A 13,037-nucleotide genomic window follows, 5' to 3' on the forward strand; every position below is an offset into this window, starting at 1 on the left:
CCAGTAGCACTGTCTCCCAGCCTCCTCCTAATGCCATTTTTTACTTTTTTATTGATAAGATTGAGAACCCAAAGAAGAGATCCTGATTTCCCCAGCAACACAATGAATGCCTTGGGATTTTCACTAGTAAGGCTTTCGTTTGGAAAAGTGAATTATTTATTTCCCATTTCTGTACGTTTCATATTCAGAGGTTGAGTGGGACTTTCTCCATCCCTGTTTTGATAGAGAAAGCTGCTTCACAACAGACTTGGCACCTCATGTCTCATCTTCCCTGATCCAACTTTCAATAGTATGATCGCTCACTTGACTAATTAGAGACACACCACTGTTCAGCTTTCCTAACACATATGGCAGATGTAAAGAATAGGAGCCTGGACAAGGCAACAGCCCACAAGAGGCTGTGGTCCCTGTGCACATGGAGCCTGGAGCTGAAGATACATCTTGGTTCCTTGGCTCCCCTAGTATCCTGTTTGGCTAGTGAGAGGGACCCTCTTGGCCTCCTCCCTAAAACTGGCTGTCTAGCTCTGCGAATATGGTGAAAAAAGCTGAATTAAGGAGCGTAGCTGTTGAGTAGACTCAGCAAATGTGGCTCCTGGCTTGTCTCAGAGCTGGTACTAAAGGAGAAAACTGGGGGGGGGGGGGCGGGTGACAGGGTGCTGAGTAAGGTGGTTAGGGAAGGTGTGGGTATCCCCATCCATGCACCAAGGAGGTGAGAGCCCACTCCCCTAAGATTTCCCTGTCCGACTACATCTCATTTTAGATGCACAAACTGGCTCCAAGAATCCTCCAAGAATACTACTTGGCTGCCTTCTCAAACACTGGGCAAAGTTAGACAAATGAGAAACCCGGAGGCTTGGCCCCACTATCCCCTGGGAAGGTTTTCTTGCAAGAGATAGTGGGAGCATTTGGATTTGCCTGTATTTACATTGCCTTCTCTCTGGTTAGTGGAGTCTAAAGACAGCAGAAGGAGCTGGGCCTGGTGGCACAGGCCTTTAATCCCAGCACTGGAAAGGAAGATGCAGAAGGAGCTTTGTGGGCTCAAGGCTACCCTGGTCTGCATAGAGAGTTCTGGACAGCATTGTGAGGCCTGGTCTCAAAAAAAAAAAAAAAAAAAAAAAAAAAGGACAATATAGGCTTACAAACAGTTGGTGACCCCAAATCTAACCAGAATTTTGGGTCAAACAATGGTAAAGGTGGATACATTTGTCCAGTTGCTTCTCCTTAATCAAGACCACTTACTGCACCTCACCCATGACGCCATAAAATTTAAAGACCTGTCAATACCTGTTCCCAACGAGTGACCCAAAAGATAGTGAGAGCAACCTGGACAAATCTATCTTCATTATAAGGACAGGTGCTTTGGGTTCAGCGTGTTATACAGGATTCAATGGAAGTCTCCTGTTCACTGTAACGCACTGGGTTCAGTTTTTCTGAGGAGCACATGACTTTTGTGCATCTGAGACTGAAGCCATAGTTGTGTAGATCACTAAGACTGTCTTATAATTTCTGTAAGGTCTCTTGGGAGCTTATCAAGCCACACAGTATGACACTGTCTACAGGTGGCATTAACTTACTGCATAGCACTGTCTTCAGTGTCACACAGCTGCCATGACATGAGCTGGGAGAACCTATAAAAGATCATCGTGGCCAGGCTGGTTGATTGCTCCTGTGTTTATGTCATTATGTATCACAACATGGCTGGATGTTTTTCTGGGAAACCAAAAATTTTAAAAATTACGTTTCTGGGTTACTGGGTAAAAGGAACAAGCGGACAAAGACTAGTCAAGGCCAACTAGCTGTCACGGGGGGTGGGGAACCGGCCTTACTGCATTCTTTCCTGACCACTAGAGATACGGTTGGTAGGAAGCCAATCCAGGTGGCTCAAGCTCCTGACAAAAAGTCACATGTAGCCTTGTTCCTGGAAGATACCACGAAATATCTAGTCGCCCCTGTACCCTAGCAACAGCCGATCAGCACAAGACAGGGCATTTTGACCGAAACCCAAGACCAGGTACTCTCTCTACCCACAACAAGAGAGAACAAAGTTAGTCAAAACCATTAGTGATTTTGGTGCCTTCCCCTAGCCAATCATTTTGAAATGCAGTATCCCTTTGTGTTTCAATCAATAGATGCTTGCCAGACTGGAATTCTTCTGCTTTAGGGTGTAATGGGAGGGACTGGGGCCTATAAATCAATCCCAACCCTGCACATGGGGCTCTCAATTGGATATCATTGCCTTGGTGTCTGAGAGGCCCAGCTCAAGCTATGAGTAAAGATCCTCGTGTAATTGCAACAGACTCGGCTCCTGGTGGTTTTTTGGGGGTCTCACAATTCAGGCACAACATCCTGGTGCATTGGCCAGGAACCCAAAAAAACCCAAGACCCCCAAGCCGAAGGATAGGAACCCTGGGTAAGCATTTTTGTCTTGGCCAAGTTCTGTGTTTTCTGTTTCTGGTATGTCATTCTATGTATCTTTGAGACCTCAAGGCAGTGTCAGTGAGTGACTGTATACCTTGAGTGACTCCTGGTGGTCTTCTGGGGGTCTCAGAAATCAGGCAAAACATTTCCAGAATGAAAAAGAAAACCTGAAAAGCTGACCATCTTACAAGGGTGTGAGCGAGTTGTATAAGTGTGCTAAAATGTTTTATGCTAACTTGACACAAGCTGAACTCGTCTGAGAGGAGGGGACCTCAACTGAGAAAATACCTCTATAGACAGGCCTATAAGGCATTTTCTTAATTAGTGATCAATGAGGGAAGGCCAGCATATTCTGTGGAAGGGGGTCTATCCCTGGGTAGGTGGTCCTTGGCTATCCCTGAGCAGGTGTTCCTGGGTTCTATAAGAAAACAGGCTGGCCAAGCCATGGGAAGCAACCCTGTAAGCAATACTCCTCCATGGCCTCTGCACCAGTTCCTGCCCTCTTTGAATTCCTGTCCTGAGTGCCTTCAATGATTAACAGTGATGCGGAAGTGTAAGCCAAATAAGCCCTTTCCTTGCCAGGTTGCTTTGATCATGGTGTTTTAGTGTTTTATAACAATAGTAGTAACCCTAACTAAGACAATAAGATATGCAGAAGGTCAAAGTTCAACACACTGATGTCAAACCTCTACTTAAATCAGTGGAATTATGGGTCTACTCTTCATATCAATTACAAGAATTTGTTTAAGTGTTTGGCTTTTGTCTAAGTTTTGTTTAAATGTTATATAATAGTTAAGAGGACCAGGCTGCGAAGTTGGCCTTCTGGTGTTCAGTATTAGAGGGATAAAAGAGGACTTATTTACCGCTTACCCTCCAAGATCAAGTATGACCCAGGGGACTACGAGGCATCTCTCAAGATGCCCTATAACTGTGGGGAGTTGCCACACAGTGAGCATTAACCAGTGTCCAGTCCACAAAGAGGAGACATCTCCTCCATGCTTCCAAGTGAAGCCACGGTAAGGGAAGGCCTGGCTTTGACTTATCCTCATATAGATGGAACAATACGTGAAAGAAAAAAAACAGGTCAGGGCTCCTCTCAAGCTAAGCAATCCATATCCTTAAGTGGCCATGATACTAAATGTGGCGGTTTGAATGAAAATGGCTCCAAAGTCCATTGGGAGTAGCACTGTCAGGAGGTGTGAACTAAACGTCTGAATGTAAGCCAGCCCCAATTAAATGTTTTTTCTTTCTAAGAGTTGCTGTGGTCATAGTGTCTCTTCACAGCAGTAAAACCCTAAGACAGTGTCCAAGAAAACAAGCTCAGCCTTTTTTCAGTATCTAAAAGAAAGAAAAGAAGAAAAAGGAAGTTAAACTTTTAAACTCAGAAAAGCAAGCAGACTTAGCAGAGCTGCATGAGGGCTGGGACCACACTGAGGGCTGGGTTTTCTCAGGGAAAAGTATATTATCTCATTAAGGGCTGATTACTCCTACTGTCTCTTTAGCATGGCCTTAAGTAAACGTGACTTCCTGACAGTCCCTTGGCCAGGTGACTAACAGCCCCAACTGGATGAACTTTTAATGAAGGAGTCAATAGTATGTAATGTTCTACTCATCGGAGTAGATCAGAATGTAAGGTCCCCATGCAAAGGCCAAAGGCAGATTCCGTTCCTTTGACTAGGAGCAAATCACTTTCTTAATGGACCTGAACAGGGCCCTGATAACCTCAGTGGCCTCTAAAGATATATAAACATTTTACCCATAAGAATAAAGAACGTAAAATCACTTAGGAAATGGGCTGACGTTGGGGAGCACACTTAACCCATGTCCACCATGAAAGCATTAGCATGTGAACTGGAGAGTCTGTTGCATATCTAGCTTCTAGGCAGGGGTGCTCATTTAGGAGGAGCATCCCTTTCTGGCCAGGAAGAATGGACCTGATGGCCTTTTCAGTCCCCAGCCCTAAACTGCTTAGCCCTAAACTTCCTGTGCCAGGTCCCCATCATTTGCAGAAGGATTTCTGAGCTGTAAGTGTTTTTTGTCATTGATTGTTTAAATTGACATCAGTGTAGGATGGTTTTAAATCCTAAAGAACAATAATTCAGTTTTATGGAGGTAATGATCAGAAATATTACCCTTATTAGTTGAGGACAAAATAATTATCCCTTTGAGGGCAGGGTTCAGGGTCTTACTTTTGCTGGTCTGAAAATAGAATCCCCTTGCCCTTGCCTTTCAAGTATGGGCATGTAAAAACAGGACTGGTGTATGTGTGTGTATATATATACACACACAAGCCCTATAAACCCAAGAGCAATTCCTCGCTTTGTACTCATTGCAGTGTTGAAAAACAGTTTTGCCTGGCAGTGAAGCTGTAGTAGCAGCATTGGAATTTCAGTTTATAAATGCTCATATTGTCAGTCAAGCCCTAGGCCATTTGCTGCTGTAGCTTGCCAATAAAGGTACTCTTTAGAGAATAAAACTTAAGGAAATTTAAGGGGAGGCTGCCTTCTCCAGGAGCCTATACAGCCATACTTACTTGGCAAGGGTTGAGGACATGACAGGTCCCAGCTGTCCATGAAGTGGTAGAATAGATACAGACATGTGCTTTGTTATTTGTTCATACTAAGTGCTTGTACCTGAAGATCAGCCATAAAGGAAACACGGAAATTCGAGAGAGAGATTAAACTATTGTAATGTTTACATATTTATTTACATATTTATTTATGTTTGACAACCTCAGTGTGTCCTCAGGATACAGTGAAGGAAGTTTTGCAATAGTGATTTAGAAAAGGAAAGACAAGAAAGAATGTGTTTGTACAATGCTGGCTGTTGCCACTGCCTCTCTAGCCCGAGGCTCAAGTGCTTGGTCTGTGGTGTAGGTGCCAGCATCACTCAGCCCTGCAGGACGTGAAGATGAGCCCCTGAGGAGAGCCTGCTATCGAGAAGCAGGGAGCAGTGTAGGTGTGTCTGCAAGCCATAACACAATATCTGACAGGAAAACAGTTTAAAGACTGGTTGGCATAATCTGTATGTGATGGGGGTGGGCAGTTAGCTTTCCTGCAGAGGGATCAGGAGCTCAATCAGTAGTGATGGGTCCACTGAAAAAGAGGAGTCAGGCCTGTGGTAGGCCACACAGGCGACAGCTTTAGTTCCAGGGATAGGAACAAGAAAAAAAAAATAATGGCTTTGAAAAACTATCTATACATGTATGCAAACGTAAACATTCTTAAAGTGTGACTTTTTGAGGTGGACTTGTTGAAAACATAATGCAGCAAGGTGGTGGCATGGCACGCCCATGCCACGGTGTGCCCCTGAGAAACAATACCATGCCACAGCTCTGGTATGAGGAGGTTTGGTGGGGGAAAGAAAAGTAATAAGGGCCTGGAGAAGGGGCGGAGGCAGAGTGGACCTGTAGACAGGCAGGGGCAGAGTCGTGAGGGCAGAGAGAGGTCTCAGAAGTTAGAGAGGGACAAGAGGCAGAGAGAGCTGGGATGGTGGGTGGTCCTTTTATCGGGCACACACCAGGCGGCAGCAGCTGGTCATGGCATAAGCCCTTGTTAGATCCCCAGGCCAGCAGAATCATCTGTATGCTAACACTTGTGAGGTCAGTAATCATTTAACCAGCATATCTCATTCCTGCCTGTCTAAAGATTTTTCAAACGATTTGAAGAACAAGCTCACAGCAGCCAGTGGCGTGCAGTGGCCTCCAGTGATGTGCCACACATCTCTCGTCTTTGCTGACATGTGCTCTGCTGGTTACTCCTCCCTGGCCCTTCCCAGACCACTGTCATCTTCAGTAGGCAGTGTCTAGAAGAATCAACCTCCCTCATCCGTGGGGGGTGCCCCGTGCAGGTATTCTCAGGGCATCTCAAGGAGCTGGGCTGAGTGGCAGAGCCCCTAGCAGGCCTGTGGGTGCCTCAGAACCTGTGAATGCCCACAGTCACACTGTGAAATGGGAGGAGGCTCTCGTCTCTGCGTATCCTGCCGAAGAGGCGACAGGGATGCAGAGGCCCTGGCCAGCTTCTCGTCACTTTCCCTCTTGCATAGACAGCATGTGACAGTGACTGTGGCGGTTGGCCCATATGTTATTACCATTTCTGTGTTTGTAGACTACACTTAGATTCACCTAAACGCAGCATTACATCCCTGATTTACCTTCCGTTCATCACCTTTACGCTTCTGCTACAATAACAAATAATTGTTTTCCTTTGTCATTTTTGAACTGCTTAGCATCTTTTGCAGCTCTGGAAGCTTCTTTTTACAGACTATTTCCAAATCTTATAAGGGAAAAAAATGAGATTTTGGAGATGAGGTTCCCTGCACTGTTCCTCAGGGTGGTCTCCAGCTCTTGGGCTCAAGCTACCCCTCAATCCAGCCTCTCAACGCTGCAACTACAGGCGTGGGACACAGCTGGGTTCTTAGTTTCCGTTCTTATCCTGCGGGTTCAGTTGTCAGCTCCCCCAGCTGGCTGCCTGTGTTGATGTAATTATATCAAAGCTGAAAATATCATTTGTCTCAAGTGAAGGGATGAATTGCAGACATTACCAATTGTATTTTTAGTATGTGCCAGCATCTATCCTTCCAAAAAGAAAGGTGAATTACCTAGGTCACTTCTAAGATATTTGAAATTTTTCAAACATGGACAAATCTACACTTAAGTTACTAGGTCACTATTGTTTAAAAAAAAAATCTCTTGCAGCCAGTCCTGAAAATACCTGACAAAAGGGAGTCATATGAAAGGGGAGGAGGTCCTCCCCTATCAGTGGACTTGGAAAGGGGCAGGGAGGAGATGAGGGAGGGAGGGTGGGATGGGGGAGGGAATGAGGGAGACAGCTGGGATACAGAATTAACAAAATGTAACTAACGAGAAAAATAAAATTATAGAAAAAAAATAATAAAAAAAAATCTCAGGGGTGAGATGATGATTCTATACACTAAGGTGTTTGACACCAAGCCTGAGAGTTCAATGCCTGGCACCTGTGTGGTGGAGACAACCAATTCTCAGAAAGTTATCTTCTCGCCTCCTCACACTTGCCATAGTAAGTGCATGTGCACACGCACACACATGTATACACACATACACATTTTTAAAATATTAAAAAATAAATCCTTGGTATTTCTTGCATAATCACTTTCGTTACCATCTTCACAGATACTTAAGTGGCAAAATGAATTGGTTTTAAACCTTTCTTCTCTCTCCTTTTAGGTGGTACCATGAGAAGTTTGAAGACTACCCCAAATCGAGAAAAATACTAATTCCATTTGTGCTTTAGTGTGCTGTCAATAGCACTGTCTTTCTGGTGATCTCTCTCTGGACACTCATCTATAAATGAATTGTTTTCCTTAATTTTCCTGCAGCTTCATCGTTTTTAGGAAGGGCTATAGAGAGGTTTGTCCCCTGATAAAGGAGTAAGCCAAGCATAAACTGATTTCCACCCTGTGCAGTTAGGAGATAAGCATGCTGCCTTGCAGGTCAGATATGGGGAGCGGTGGGATATTATAGCTGATGAGGCCTCTGGCTTCAAATGTGCCTCTTTGGAGTTTTGTTTTTGTTTGTTTGCTTGCTTTTGAGATAAAGTTTCACAGTGTATACCAGGCTGGCCCTGAACTCACAGGATTATGAGGTCACAAGACCTCTCATAGAAAGGCGTGTTTGTCACCTCTTCAGTGCCACCGAACCTGGCAGTGCCGCTGTGGCTTCTACATGGCAAAGATGGAAGAGGACACAACTGATTTCACCACCTTTTACAACTCTGCACAGGTTTTATCCAGGTCAGCATCAGCCCCCTGCCTCCTCAAGGGACCTGTGTTCTGCCTGCTCAGCCCTTGCCACAGAGGCCTGGAAGTGGGGGAGTGTGGCCGGGGGGGGGGGCAGTCTGCCGCCCTTTGACACCCCCCCCCCCCCAGATCTGGGAAGAGAAGTGCTCCTACAAACATGTCCTGTCCCCAGGAGAGATGGGACTACAAGGCTGTATCCACTCACTGGCACCGCGTTTGTTCTTCCTTTGAGTGAGGCAGAACTAGAATCCTTTCAGGTACTTTTCGAAAGTATCTTTCTTAATATCACAAAACAAAATGTCAAAACCAAATTTCTTATTGTGAATGCACCCAAGGACCAATTGTGGCTTACGAAGATGGAAAGCTCAGGGCTAGCCTGGGCTGTGTAGGGAGCCCGTTTTGAAAAAAAAAAAAAAAACAACTAAATGAAAAACAAATAACAATCGGCTAACAGTTTGAGGAAGTGACCGCAGTAATAAAAGACACCACTCACCCAGGCATCAGCTTGGGAGAGAGAGCTCAACCAGGACACTCACCCCTGTGCTCTAGGGAGTCTGAGGACCACTGGTGAAGAAGGGTCCCCACGGGCCGGATCAGCACAGCACTGTGAATGCACCTACCCCTGGCCCACTGCCACCGGGGGCCGGAACTGAAGGAAATGGCCGTGATAGGACCGTGTGCATTCTGTCCCCAGAAAGGAAGCTGCGTGAAGACCTCTGAGCATACCTCACGATGTGCACGTACCACGTCTCTACTCGCTCCCCCAACCCCCCTTCCTCAGTGTCCACCCTCCACCTTCCCTGTGCTCTCTCCAGCTGGCCTTACCCGAAGGGCCTCCTCAGCGCTTTTGCTCTCATACACAAACTGTTCCCTGTGCCTCTAGTTTGCAGAACATCTAGAACAGATGCAGAAAACTTCATGATGTGGCTGTTTCATTTTAACCAAACAGTGTTTAAATAGGGGAACTCACTGTAAGATCCTTTACCCTCCCCCTTTCTGACCAATAACTGGCTTATGCAGATAGAAGCCCGGGACTAGCCTGGGCTGTGTAGGGAGACCTTGTTTGAAAAAAACTAAATAAAACAATAACAACTAACAGTTTGAGGAAGTGACCTCAGTATTCATAACACAAAGCAGGCACATAGCAGCTTTCCTCTCAGAACCTCAGAGGCTAGGCCTGCCTGGTGTGTTCTGGAAGGTTTACATGGAACTCAGGTGAGCCCCTGAGGATGCTTGCTGTGAACTTGACCTCTGTCACAGGGCATGGGGCTAGCATGGCACCCAAAACTGCAGGGTTGCTAGGCAGATGCCCTGTCACTAAGCCAAACACTAGCCGCGCGATGCCTCTTTGTTTGTAAAGGACCAGGGATGCGTGCTAAGTGGGAGATTAATTTAAAAGGCGCCCTGTCCTAACATTACACTCCATTTCCTAAAACTCCAACTGACTGTGTGAACCATGATTATTGAGGAAATTAATAAACCTACAGTTATAAGTCCAGTTGTATTGTTTGTCTCCATGGCAGGTTGGGATAATGTTCAATAGAATCTCAGCTCTCTCCCAATGTCAGGTGGTCCTTTAATACCCTAGGTGAGATTGCATAAGTCTAAGAACCTTTTCTGCTTTTAATTAGGTTTTTTTCCCCAAATTAAAATCTGTCCAATAGGTTTTTGACTGGGATAAAATGAAGCTAAATTTTATAATATTTATAAGCTTTATAATAAAGCTGCTAAATTATCTCAGGAAGTCCAGCGCTTCCTGTTGCCATCTTCATGATTTCCAGTTTGGCAGCATTCTTTTTGTTGTCATTTGTTGCTTATGTGAGCAAGAACCTGGAGGAAAACACTAAAGATCCTCTGGATTCTCCTGTGATCTCGGCATAAATGGCTTTTGAGTATTCTTTTATTTCCTTGTGTGATTAATAGTTCCTTTTCTGCCTTTAGTCCTCAGGGCATTTTCTTTCGCCCTTTTAAAAATCATTTACTTCTTGGGCAAGCAAGAAGTGTGTTTGCCGCACAACTTCAGCCACCATATGGAGAAGAGGAAAACCAACTCCAAAGTTGTCCCCTGGCACACCTCACCACGCACACCCTGCCTTGTGTGTGCCACCCACCCACAGTAATAAATCTGGAATAATTTGTTTATCTTGAGACTTTTTTTTCAGATGCACTTAATACAGGAAACAAACAAAAAAGGTTTTTACAGCATGTTTGCCCAATATGGGTGGAGTACAACTTCATTGACACTATAAATTATCTTTTTTTTTTAATGTGAATGTGGGCGTTTTTGCCTGCATGTGTATCTGTATACCAGGTATGTACGTATGTATGTGCAGTACCCATAGACGACAGAGGCCGTCAAATCTGCTGGGACTGGAGTTACAGATGCTATGAGCACAGTGTGCATGCTGGGAACCCAATTCTGGAAGAGCAGCCAGTGCTTGCAACCACCGAGCCGGCACTCCAGCACCGATGCTTATCTTTTTCTTTAATTTTTTTTTTTAATCTAAGCTAATTTTGAGTTTAACTTAGCCTTGTTGTTGTTGTTTTGGTTTTTTTGTTTGTTTTTTGAGTTTTGTTTTTTTACTTTGGGTGGGTCTCTTGTTCCACTCACATCTGCCTGGGGACAAGTACTGATTTACTGCCTTAGCTGCTGAGGTTTTAGGTTTTGAAGTTGTGTGTTTCCTGTAAATGGGACCACTTTTCTTCATCACAATGTTCCTACCGGGCAGGAGAGATGGCTCAGCAGAGGACCCAGTTCAGTTCCTAGCAGCCAAGGCAGGCAGCTGGTCACCACCTCCAACTCCAGCTGCAGGGGTTTTCAGTGCTGCTTATAAAGCTGTACTAAATACTCTCTAGTTTTTAGATTATTTCTGATCCAGAGAATTTTTAGGATGATATGTTTTAGAAGGATATTTTTTTGCTTTTCATTAATTTGGAGTTTTTGTTGTTTTGAGACAAGATGATACTGTGTATCTCAAGCTACCCTTAAACTCCATCCTCCTGCCTCAGCCTCCTAAGTCTTGAAATTCCAGGCATGTGCCATCTTTTTACACAAAAGGATTTCTTTTTTTTTTCCTTTATCACAGGTGTGGATATAGATTATTTTCTGCCAATTTTCTTTGTGGGTCTTGCATTTTCTTGATAACCTGAAGAAAGCGGTCTCTCTCTCTCTCTCTCTCTCTCTCTCTAACAGTAACAGGACCACATTGTAAAGTGTTTGGTTCTGTGATTGTTAATTCGAACATTTTAATTTTCCTCTATAAATAGATTTATCTCCCATGTCTGATTCTCCTTGTATTTCTGATGATGATCTTGCTTCCCTTGAGCCTGCACCTCTTACCAACTTAAAAATCCTCCTCCAGTTGACCACTTCATGACTTAATGTCTGCTGTGATAAGAACATCACCATTGTGTTTTCTTGGCAGATGCACACATCTGGTATCCATCAGCCATTTTTTTACTTGCCTTTGAGCTTTTAAATGCCACTCGTTTTAGTCATCTTTAACAAATAAATGGATTTTGCAGGTAATAAATTAGTTCATATTCTTCCACTAATCATCACATTGAATTGTTTCTTTAATCGTGTTTTGCCCAAATGCATGTCTGTGTACCAGGAAATGGGGTCAGTCCTTGGAGCTAGAGTTATAGATGGTTATGAGCTGCTCTGTAGATGCTGCAAATCAAACCAGGATGCTCTGGAAGAGCAGCCAGTGTTCTTAACTGCTGAGCCATCTCTCCAGCACTCCTTTTATTATTTTACAGGTTCTTTTTCTTATTATCTACAATGATTTGGAAAAGAGATTTCCTTTCTAAAAAAACTATTGATAGTGGCTTTTTGTTTTTGTTTTTGTTTTTTTACTGTTCCTTCCGGAGTAGCACAGAGGTGAGCTCAGCATATGATTTTACCACATCCTGCCCAGGGTAAATTCTGTAAAAGGACTGCGGGGGGAGAAGCATGACCCTTCAGCACTGTAGGATGAGGCAGTGGGTGAGCAGACACCTAGAAGTATGTGCTCTGTGACATCGGGGGTCCTGTCCTGCAGAGTAGCCCAGTAAAGCTCTCCTGTCCTGTCACATACTTTCCTGCCCCTGACAAACTTAAAGCCCAGAAATCAGCTGCATACTAGTTTTAAGGGAACACACACACAAGAGCAACTAGGCTACCATCCTAGGAGCAAAGCCCCCCCCCCAGGCTGCTATGAGGAAGGCTGAGGAAGAAGGATCTCTCTGAGTTAGAGGCCAGCCTGAGCTACATAGTGGGTCCCATACTAACCTGGACTACAGCATGAGGCCTTGTCTGGAAAATATTTGACATGTTGGTTTTGGGGGACCATGGTCTGTAATGGATAGGTACCTTCTACCTCACAATTCGGGATAGCCTGGGTAAGGGTTGATGGTCCCCCCAAATCACTTCTGCTCTGCTTTGTTTTTGTTTTTTCCTTTTGGGTTTTCAAGATAGGGTTTCTCCATGTAGTCCTGGCTTTCCTAGTCTCATTTTGTAGACCAGGCTGGCCTCAAACTCACAGAGATACACCTGCCTTTGCCTCCTGAGTGTTGGGATTAAAGACATGCTCCATCACGCCCCGCTCTGCCTTTTTTTTTTTTTTTTTTTAATGAGCTGTGACACAAGCTCACCTTGTGCATCAGGAAGAGGATGATTCTGGAGAGCAAGTGACATGAGATCAAGAGGAAATGTCACTTTAGAGATGAGGCTTCAAGAGACTGAGCATCCACTGTGGGTCATCTGAGGGACGTGGACTCTGGGACACTTGTCACTAACACAGTGGACAATGGACCTATGTTTCAAATGAGCTGAATAATACTTTGTGCAAAGAATTATGAAA

At 44.6% G+C, this 13,037-nt stretch overlaps 1 protein-coding gene across 1 annotated transcript in view; it reads left to right on the top strand.

Annotated features, from left to right (window-relative positions):
- Positions 1 to 9,686, top strand: part of Srd5a1 (steroid 5 alpha-reductase 1) — a 31,585-nt gene extending 21,899 nt beyond the window's left edge. Inside the window, exon 5 of the mRNA XM_021640249.2 lies at positions 7,622 to 9,686. Within this exon, the coding sequence (XP_021495924.1) occupies positions 7,622 to 7,688 (67 nt within the window). The 3' untranslated portion in view covers positions 7,689 to 9,686. The remainder of the gene's footprint in view (positions 1 to 7,621) is intronic.
- Positions 9,687 to 13,037: the final 3,351 nt, after the last annotated feature.

The sequence above is a fragment of the Meriones unguiculatus genome, chromosome 3, assembly GCF_030254825.1.
Source record: "Meriones unguiculatus strain TT.TT164.6M chromosome 3, Bangor_MerUng_6.1, whole genome shotgun sequence".
NCBI lineage: Eukaryota > Metazoa > Chordata > Mammalia > Rodentia > Muridae > Meriones > Meriones unguiculatus.